The sequence below is a fragment of the Cyprinodon tularosa genome, unplaced genomic scaffold (assembly GCF_016077235.1).
Source record: "Cyprinodon tularosa strain WSP-4 unplaced genomic scaffold, ASM1607723v1 ctg422, whole genome shotgun sequence".
Classification (NCBI taxonomy): Eukaryota; Metazoa; Chordata; class Actinopteri; order Cyprinodontiformes; family Cyprinodontidae; genus Cyprinodon; species Cyprinodon tularosa.
The window spans coordinates 991,191-1,002,500 of NW_024039144.1; the positions used below are offsets into that span (position 1 = coordinate 991,191).

At 38.5% G+C, this 11,310-nt stretch overlaps 1 protein-coding gene across 2 annotated transcripts in view; it reads left to right on the forward strand.

The window, feature by feature from the left end:
* ttyh2 (tweety family member 2) overlaps positions 1-11,310 on the forward strand; it is a 153,274-nt gene that overhangs the window by 81,164 nt on the left and 60,800 nt on the right. For both annotated transcript variants that reach the window (XM_038299282.1, XM_038299283.1), the window contains exon 4: positions 3,690-3,910. In XM_038299282.1, coding sequence (XP_038155210.1) covers positions 3,690-3,910 — 221 coding nt within the window. The remainder of the gene's footprint in view (positions 1-3,689; positions 3,911-11,310) is intronic.

The window sequence follows — 11,310 nt, forward strand, 5'->3', positions numbered from 1 at the left end:
TGTTTCATTTTCATTATGGCCTGTTGGCATTTAAAAAAAAAAATCAAAATAATAAATTTAATCCAGACAACTTATTTCTTTGTGGTTTCTTTGTGCTGCGCCAACTTGTTGCTCACCACATACCAAAATAAATAGTTTTTCAAAATGACGCAAAGTTAAATGTGACGCTGTTACCATTAGTTATAAAACTAAGAAAATGAAGTCTAAGGAAGTTATCATCCAGAATTGTAGAAAAATTTTCCTTTAATAGAGTAGTGCAGTAAAGCTTCGGTCATTAAAATGTTTTCCTGCATTACTTTTAAAAATGGGACTTTTACACTTTTACTGAAGTAAAAAAGCTGAAGTTTATCCATGTATACCTCTACTGGAGTAATGAACATAAATACTTATGAAACTCTGGTTACCACCCACCTCTGGAAAGCGTAATGTTCCTTAAAGCCAATTAAAATACCAGCAGGGAGTCCTTAAACTCTGCTTTACTTTGGTGCAGGATTGATTGGATGACATTTCTGCACATTTACTCCTAATGGAAACAACAAAACCTACAGAATATAATTATCTCTATACAAACATCGCAGCTTGGATAGTAGTGCACCTGAGCTCAGTGATGTTGACATATTTTTTACCTCTTTTTTTTATCAAAATAAAATTTTTGATTCAATTGATTTCAATACTTTGAGAAACAAATGTTTAACTGGTCTCTTTAGGAATTGCATTTATCAAAAAGGAGAAATATTAGAGACCAAAATGAATAAGCATTTCTGAAAATGTATTTGTCGAAATGTGTTAGTCATTGTGCTTTAAATTACTTCTTTTTCTTTCAGAGTTCTAATCTTTTAGCGTTTTTTTTAACTACACTTTTACCAAGTTTGGTCCTTTTGATTAGAAATCCAGCTAATTGCTTCCCACCAACCTCTCCTTGCCTCAGCTTCAGCAAAGCATGTCCCTAACAAACATAAACCCAACATACATTTCCATCCGCAGCTCAATGGAGGCTTTTCACACACTTTTTAATTGTCAGAAAGCAGAATGTCTCAGTGAATGACTATTTCTTATGAACAAATCCCTCAGAACAAAGCCTTTAGCATCTTAACCCAAATGTGGGATGTTTTTTTTTTAGATTATAAAAGTGTCATTCTTCCCAATAAATTCTTTCCAAAAAAGTAACAAAAATAACAATCCACTGGGCTTTTTTTTCCATGTTTGAAGACATTTCTCTTCCCATTCAGGAATTTTTTTCTATTCAAAATTTTAGAAATAGGGTTCAATTAGAGGCTTATCTATAAAGAATCGCATAAAATCTAACTGCTAAGAGCAGGTGGAATGGACGGTTCAACAGAGCTATGGCTCTGGGTGAGTTTGGCGACTGCATTGAAAATATACCTAGAATTATCCTTATTTTCTTCTATCAATGCCACTCTTGTTTTACAAAGGGTCCTCTTATACAGCAGTAAACAACTTTTCCAGACTAGGTAGGCTAGGTTTTCTCTCCAGTTTCCTAGCATTTTGCTTCAAGTGCACAGCTCTGCATTAAAGCAAGGAGCCAGCTTTCTATTTTTAACGTTTTTTTTTTTTTTCATTTTCAAAGGGGCTGCATTATCTAAGGCAGTATGCAGAGATCTGGCAACCCCATCAACAAAATCATCAACATGTGAAGGGGAAAAAAACTAAGCTTTTGCACTCTGCAACACTGCTCAGCGACACAGATTAGAGAGAATGTGAAACAGAAATTAATAACTACACTATCTGATAATGATCTGCTAAGGTGGAACCTACTTTTGGGGGAGGAGAATTCTTATAAAGTAATCCTGAAAGTTATTAAAAAGGGGTCAAAAAGGACAGGGTTGTAAGGAAATACTGTCATTTGAACAAAGCCAATAGTGTCTAAGATAGCATTAAAGGCTGCTCTTAAGCTATCGCCTTCAATGTCAGCATGGATGTTAAAATCTCCCACTATGATGACCCTGTCAGTATTTAATACCAAATCAGAAAGTAACTCTGAAAACTCATCTAAAAATTCAGAGTAAGGACCTGGTGGACGATACAAAGTTACAAAAAGAAGAGGTTTTCTTGCTCTGCAATTTGGATGAGGGAAACTAAGGGTTAAATGTTCAAAAGAGTTGTAAGTATTAACTGTTTTGGGAGTAATCAGTAAGTCAGACTGAAAGATTGTTGCTACTCCTCCTCCTCACCCAGAACTTCTGGGGATGTGAAATTTTAAATAGCTTAAAGGAGTTGCCTCATTTATGCTCACATAATCCTCTTGCTGCAGCCAGGTTTCTGTAAGGCAACATAAATCATTGTGATTATCACAAATCAACTCATTAACTAGCAGACTTTTTGATGTTAAATAGACCAAATTTAAATGTTTTAACTTTTTTCCCAATTGAAGTTATTTTTATTGTTATTAGATTATCATCATTTACTCCTTTGGGGATCTTTGCTAATTTGTTAGATTTCTGTCGTGGGCAAGACACTGTCTGGATGGAGTAAAGAGTGGGTAACAGTAGAGAAGCTGCAGAGATGTGTGTTGAACCACCACTCTGCTTCCTGGTCTGCACCCTGGGTGGTCAGGGTTTTGGAGGACTAATAAATTTGGCCAGATTCTTAGAAAGAAGAGCTGCACCAAAAGAATTGCCAATTATTAATGTAGCCCGCATTGTTTTCAGGACATCACATTCTGCCCTCATGGAACGGATCCATGCTGTAGGATTACAGATTATACACAAAATACCTCGTTCGTTAACAATGACTGGCTCAATCCAACCATTTACCTCCAAGCTCTCTCAAAAAAGCCATGTATTTAAACTCGACACCTACGCTAGGTGTTACGTCTCTCCCACATTGTGCGCCTCGTCCACTCACACACAGAGCAACATTCATGATCGTAGCTTGACATTGTCTATTCACAATTACCTGCCAAGCTTATAGTGACAGAAAATATACATTGCATCCTGGGGGAGTGGTGGCCAAGTGGTGAGGGCATAGAGCTTGGAATCCAGAGGTTCTGAGTTTGAGCCCGACTGCCACTGTTCCCTAAGGCGATGGGTTAAATGCAGAGAGTTGATTTTGTTGCTCTGTACTTGTGACAGTGTAATGACAATAAAAGCTGGCAAAAAAAAAAAGTTTCTAAGATAATTGTGCTTTGGTTCTTCTTGGATATTTCTATTAAGGCTTATGAATATGTTCAATTTTCGGAAATTACCCATTTATTTGATATTCTCTGGGATGCTGTTGTAGAAGCGTAATAATGCAAAGAGCACCTTAGTAAAGATATATATATATATATATATATATATATATATATATATATATATATATATATATATATATATATATATATATATTTAAATTAATTTGAATGATTTTTAAAATTAAAAGCACTCACTGAGGCATCTTGAAAAAAAAAGCCCAGCTCAAACTCCCTTAACTTTATCCCGACGGCTCTTTGGAGTGTAACTAGGGAATGACCTCACAAGGGCAGCTATTCATTGCCTGCATGAGTGCATTGCCACAACAGAAAAAGTCTATATTTAGACTTTTATCCTCCCTGGAAGGAAACAATGTGCAGCAGATCAATTCATTTGAAGCAAGAACTAAAACCACAAGATCTTATTAAACTTTACCAAATATTTAAGAAACACTTTATCCCGTTTTGTGCAGAAAATTGAGTGTCGTCTCTCCATCAGGTAACGGGAACGATGAGCAACATGAGAACCGGTCTGCACCAGCACCTGGCAAGGTTGGATGAGATCTTCGCCATGAGAGGAGACTACGTGCAAACGCTGCAGTTCATGCAGCAGATGGCCGACAACGTGATCAAACAGCTGCTGGGGCTGCCCAACCTGGACCAGGCTAAAATGGACCTGGCAACTGTGGCCAATCAGACTGCACATATAGAGTACTACAGGTAAGGGAACATCCATGATTGGCACAGTGGCGGCTGGTGGAGTTTTCTCCAAGGGGGGGGGGCTATAAATTCAAAATAGACGTATACGAAAAAACAATCAAACATGTACTAAGTTATTGCACCAGTATATTTATATGCATGCCAACAACAACAACAACAAAAACATTATAAAAACACCTTATCAAAGCAAAAACGTAATTTCATGAACAGGTTTACTTTTTGTACATAAATCTTGCCCTTCTGAGGCTTTGTGAAGGTAAATCTGTGTTTTTCATGGTCCAATATTGTGTCAAAAACCTAAAAAAAAGCTATTAGTCAGTTATATATATTTTAATATTTAAAAACCTAAAACAAATGAGAAAACATCTAGAAAAAGTAGACTATATTCTATTATTTTCTATGTGAATCCCAGATTGTTCATTCTTCTTTGTCTTTTCTAAAAAGTGTTTTAAATCAGTCCTAGCTGTCTTTATCCATGCTGGCTCAGATCCTGATGTTTGAAAAAGGAGGCAGGGAAAGCAGAATAAAGCCTTAGCCTCGCTGCATGCAGTTAGCCTAGCCTTGGAGCTAAACCAGGTGCTGGAAAAAAGACCCTTCTTGCACAATTTCTCTCTCATGCGTCTCCAACTCTGCCACGCAACCTTTCAATCACCCAAAAAAAAGGTGCGCTGTGGCGGGAGGTGGTGAGCAAATACACTTTTGCCGAGGAGCTACTGCGCATGTACACCTTTTAACAAGAGTCTATGGGCAAAGATTTTTGTGCCCTCCGGTGGACATGCGTCACCAATCCAATATAAAATGGAATGATGCTTTACTAATCATTAAAGATTGAATATTTATCTTGCACACCGAAAAAATACACAATCATATATTTCAAAATATTTTAAATGTATTTAAATCTTCAACTTCCAGCCACTGGCCTTCTCCCAGGCGTGCATATTTTATTTAATCTGACTCCTCCCTTTCACTGAATGACAGGGTCTGACCAGGAGATGACGCTTCTCTTTAGATCTTAATACCACAACTCATGAGAGAAAGAATATTTTAGTACAAAGATTTATGTTTAAAAAGCATTGTATTGGACCAGACAAGGACCAGCTAAGGGCCCATTAATGGAAAGTGGGGAAATTTTGAATGTAAGTATTTAAAATCAAAAACTTAATTGTGTTATGTTCGGCATTTATGCAGGTGGCAAACACAAAGTAATGGATTATTTTTTGTTTGATAAGTGGAAGGAAAATCATATCACAGATAATTCCAATTCTTGACTCTACATCCCTTTGAGTTGCTGTATCAGATTAAATCCCCCAAAAGATAAAAGTGGCTTGAAGATGACAAATAATTCCAGTCCTGAAGGTCCAGTGTGCTGCACCCTTTAGGACCCTACCACACCTTGCTGATTTAGCCAGTGTTTGTCTGACATCCCAGAATGTCCTAAAACTCTGGCATATGCTGAACTTTCTATGTAATTTTTCAATTCTGGGTGTTTACAAAGAGTATTCATAACGAGTCCAGAACTTATGTCCAATGACAGCCTAACTTCTGCATAACGCACGGCAGCGTAACGCCCATCAAATTTCACAAGCCAGTGAGGGGAGCAGCATTGTGTCCGGAGGCACCCGGTCTGCATAAAAAGATTTATTAGATCCCGGTATTAACCTAGCTGATGTTTACCGCCCGCCAAAAAAATTGATAAATAAAAAGACGAAGAAAGAAAGAAGGTTTTTGGTGGCAGCAGATTCAGCATCATGTCTTCTAGAAAGTGTGTTGGTGGTGGGCGTGAACGCAGGGAGGATCCATCACACTCACCTTCTGGCTCACCCTATGATGGGGATGAAGTCTGGAGGAGAACTGACGGTTTCCTCCTGTGAACCCCCTTTATACCAAAACGCTGCCAATACGCCATTATACAGTAGCTGGAAGTTAGAAACACGTTCAGCGCTCGTCTGGAACACGTGAGATACGCTGATATGTTGGAGAGAAGTTCTGGATAAGTTACTCAGAGGTTTAGGATAAGCTAGACGCCACGAATTATGAGTAACTTACACTTTATGTATGTCAACGATCAGATAACTGACCTGGAACTTATGGCCGACATAGGAGCAAACGCTGGCATAGGCCGAGGTCATAGGTGACGTACATATGTCGACATGTGCCAGCGTGTTTCAGCGTGCTCATAACTTATGCAAAACGTACCCATAACTTATCAAACGTATGCCAGCATTTTTGCCAGATTTTTTGTGCGTCAGGCATAAGCTGGTCTAAATCGCCATGGTGATACAAGGACTTGAGATTACAGACCCTGACTGCAGGTGTTTACTCTTCCGCAGGACATTATAAAAAGCAGAGAGGACCTATTCACAGAGCATATTTTTCTTGAAATTTAAAATCCCTTCATGAATATCACACCAAGTAGTTTTGGACGTAAATTTATGCATAGGGCAAAAGCTGAGCGTGCATTTTGAAATTGCAGGCCATTACAGAACTGTTTCAGGATGCAGCTATTTGTGTTCAGGGAGTGAGCTTCATTTTCATATGCTGATGTCTGGGCTGGATGAGTTGTGAGAAATTTATGTGAGGAGACTTCCAAGCATGAGTCAATCTCCCTGCAGACCAGGAACGAAGCATGACATATTTATGAACATTAAATCTGGATGTGGTCATTTTGGTTCTTGGAGAAGCGAATATGCTCCACCGTATGATATCAAGCTTCTTTTTATAGCTGCAACACCACAATGATATACCTAATTCATGTCTAGGGAGTTGAATCCAGTGTGATATGACCTGGATATATCACTTGCTGTTTTGCGAAACATGAGTTTACTTGTATGCATCATATGGAAAAAGTTGACCTAACTAGAATAATCTTCCTTCATAGGAAGCAGTTTTTCCAGGGATCTTTCAGAGTGATCTTAATCAGTTAAGTCAAATGTGAAGGGACTCATTCAGCCATTAAAACAGCTGTATAGAATATGGGATCCTTATTGTATGGTAATCATATCCTGCAGTATCACAATGTATTAAGGACCCTTATACCCCTTTCCTAACCTGACTCTGCCAGATGGATTTGCTCCGCATATCCATCTGGAAACCTTCCGTAGAAGTAATTTTGGGAAGGGGCGAAAATACTGGTTAGCTGATTGTCCTATGTTGGTGATAGACGGGCCAAATAAACCAATCAGATCAACGAAGTATATGACGCACTAACAGAGCGACGACGAAAACACAACCACAAGCTAGGCAAATCTTGCCGAAACCAGTCGGGAGAAGAGCAAAAACATCTTTTCCTCTGAGAAAAGCCTCCAGAGCAGTGTTTTGCTCTTCTTTCAGTGAAGAAATACTCTGTAATTCCGATAAAACTTGCTCGATAGCCACGCTAACGCTAGTTTCATCGGCTGAAGCCGCCATGTTCTTTAGACTGAACTGTCACGCTTCTCGTTGCGTCACGCCTCAACCCGCCTCAAAGCCAACGCTGATTGGACGTTCGTTTGGTGAACGGCTCAAAATTTTCTTTAACGGAGAGTCTCCAGACTGATTAGCGAGTGAAATCTTGAAAGCTCGCGAGATCAGGATGGTCTCACGAGGCTACCCCTTTGCAACTAACTGAAAAAAAACTGTTTAAACTCGGGAACAATGGGCTTTTAGTGGCAGTGGGAACAGTTCAGTGACGCGTGTCTACTTGGACCAAATGACTCGGCAAGCGAGCCACGTTAAAAACGCCTCGGCTCTGATCGGCATGCTGTAGGAACACGAGTCGGGTTGACCCGCTAAATTACGTGATATTGAACGCTACACACCGTGCTAGTTGCCTTTGATCTAACAAGCAGAAACAACTCTGTTTACATTCGATAAAAACGGAGCAGCTCTGGTGAAAGGAGTTCAGACAGATGATAGAGCGAAGTAATAAAGCACACTGACTACGCCCTGGATTCCTTACATGCTGCTCTCCATTGTTTACTACCCTGATTTCTGTCGCACTGATGACATCATCAACGCTATACCAGTGTGATGGTGTCACCAGACATGCAGCTGCAAGCGTGGGGTTAGACCAGCTTTTTATGCCAGCGGGAAGGGAGCTAAATGACGATTGTTAGCGGGTCGATCCATGTTTAAAAAACAAACGTTAGCCAAATATTTTCAGTGGGAAAGAGGCTTTTAGGACAAATTATGTTGTTGATTTTATTCTTCATACATGCAACATCATCACATCATTACATCATACACAAATACAGATGAGGAGACATCCATGGCTCCAGCCTTATTAAAATATTAAGCCGGGCATACACTGTGCGATATTTCCAATCGTTGCACGCAGCTCAAACTGTACCACGAAATCGCAAGGTTTAAAACCTCCCAGCTCATTATGATGATGATGATGATGATGATGATGATGATGATGATGATGGAAACGAAAATAACTTAGGAATGACTCGGGTCACTTTGCGACCCGAGTCATTCCTAAGTTATTTGCTTTTCCATTTGGGTAGGCAAAATGGGCGAGAATTTCCCTAAATGAGGTGGATGTTAACGGGAGCTACTTAGATGTTTAAGTAATACAGTAGGAGACTGATTAGTTAAAAAAATTAGAGATGCCACCGAAAAATTTGTTGTTAAACATGCTAAGCTTTTTCAGCTAAAAAGGGCAACAGCCTATAAGTTATACGAGTTAGTATTAAAATGCAAACAGCTTGAGAAAACGTAGTTTAAATGTTGTGATCTTCTTTACTAGTGAAACATGCAATAAAATATATCTCCAAGAAAAAAATATGCTATGCTATATTTAAATTGCAGCATATCCATATTTTTTTCTGGATTGATGGAAAAACAATCTAGAAATAAGTAAAAAATTTCTTAAATTAAGTGTATTTACCCTTAATTTGAGTAGGTAAATTAGGTAGTTTGCCAATGGAATTTTTATTTTTACTCTTAAAATAGGAAAACTAGATAATGTGCACTTGAAATAAGACAATGCAATTGTGTTTTTCTTATTTTAAGTGTAAATTGTCTTGTTCCGTTGGCAAAATGTCTTGTTTACCTCCTCAATGCAAGAATAAATGCACTTATTGTAAGAAAAAATGACTGATGAGTATCTAGATTTAGATTTTTTCCAGTGTGGATGCACTGCAAAAATTTTCAATCTTAATAAGTAAATTTTTCTTAAAATCAGTGCATTTTTTCTTGAATTAAGGAGGTAAGTGAGACACTTTGCCAATGGAACAAGACAATTTACATTGGAAATGAGAAAAAAACAATTGCATTGTCTTATTTCAAGTGAATTTTATCTAATTATCTTATTTTAAGAGTAAAAATACTCATTCCATTGGCAAATCCTCTTACTTACCTACTCAAATTAAGGGTAAATACACTTAATTTAAGAAATATTTACTTATTTCTAGATTGTTTTTGCAGTGTGGATGGAATTGAAATTGTACTTCTACACTGCAAAAAATTGTGATCTACAGAAGTCATTTTTTCTTAGAATAATTGCATTTTTTTCTTGAATTGAGGAGGAAAATCAGACATTTCGCCAATGGAACGAGACAATTTAAATTTAAAATAAGAAAAAACAATTGCGTTGTCTTTTTTTCCAGTGCATATTATCTAATTATCTTATACTAATAGTGAAAATACTCATCCCATTGGCAAACTATCTAATTTACCCGCTCAAAATAAGGGTAAATACACTTCATTTAAGACATTTTTACTTATTTCTAGATCATTTTTCCATTTTTTTTATACATTAATGTTTTTTAACTCATTTTTTGGAAAATACAAAAACCTAATGAAAGCGTTTGGGTGGAGTAACTGTAGGTCCATCCGCCCCCACCTTAGTGTCCCAACCAATTTCTAAGGAGGGCCAGTTGTGGCATTAAAATAACTCTGTGACTCTTTTGTTAGTTTTTGTTTTCTTCTGAAGATTTCACACTTTCCTCCTGCTAATCAAAGGTTCCTTAAAGCATTTTTGGTGATACTTACATGCGCCCTCTCCACCCCCTCGTGTATCTGAGCCTTCCCCAGTCTGACTAATTGGATTAAGGATGACAGAAGCAAACACGGTGGCACCGGAGTGCCTCCCATGTTGATACATCAGCTGCTCGTGCTTCACGCTGTCGGTGGAGGAAAAGATTAGACAAGGGCGAAGCAGTGAAGAGGTGGAGGTGAGGGAGAAAAGGAAAGTAAATAAAAAAGAAAAGGGAGGCTGGAAGAACACGGAGATGGGGCAAAAGATTAAAACAGAGAGGGGGAGGAATAAATAAGAAGATGTAGATATGAGAAGCCGAGGTTTTGTTGTGTAATGAGAGCGCAGGCTGGTGGGAAGCAAGTCAGAGACGGCAGAGAATATCAACACAGACCTGAGGTAGATTGGAGGAAAATAACCCTGGTGGGAACAAATAGACAACAGCAGCTGGCAGGTGGGATAGATTGATAGATCTGAGTCTGAGGCTGATAGGTGTGTTTATTTTCAACACAACATTCAGCCACATGGAGTCAGAGCTATTCATAATTAACCTGCTGGACAGATTCTGTTGTTCAGCTGCAGCGTGAATATTGTTCACAGATGGATGAACTACGGGAGAAAAAGCTCTTCCTCAAACACGTTTACTGAAAACCACCATGTTACACCTGGATAATGATGTTAATGCTCCATTTTTTGGTTTACAGGATGTTTAAAAGCATTATTTTCACTATTGTTAGAGGGATTTTTCAGTGGGACTGTGGAGTACTTATTAGAGGGAATTTGTTCGAGGCTACTTTGAAGAAAATAGCTTCAGAGAGGATTTTGTGTGTTTGTAGCTGAATAAATAAAAATGAATTTTGTTCTGCCAGGTTGTGTTTAAAAGTCTAATCAGACCTGGGTGGATGCTCGGTTTCAAACTTTTCTTTTTCTGCATCTTTTAAACAACTCAAACTAGTTTTGCTTGAATTTTTTGCTGTTTTCTCTGCAGCAACTAAAAATAAAGACAAAAATTATTATTTTTTAAACAGATTATTCTAAATTACACTCACCGGCCACTTTATTAGGTACCCCATGCTAGTAACGGGTTGGACCCCCTTTTGCCTTCAGAACTGCCTCAATTCTTGTTGGCATAGATTCAACAAGGTGCTGGAAGCATTCCTCAGGGAGTTTGGTCCATATTGACATGATGGCATCACACAGTTGCCGCAGATTTGTCGGCTGCACATCCATGATGCGAATCTCCCGTTCCACCACATCCCAAAGATGCTCTATTGGATTGAGATCTGGTGACTGTGGAGGCCATTTGAGTACAGTGAACTCATTGTCATGTTCAAGAAACCAGTCTGAGATGATTCCAGCTTTATGACATGGCGCATTATCCTGCTGAAAGTAGCCATCAGAAGTTGGGTACATTGTGGTCATAAAGGGATTGACATGGTCA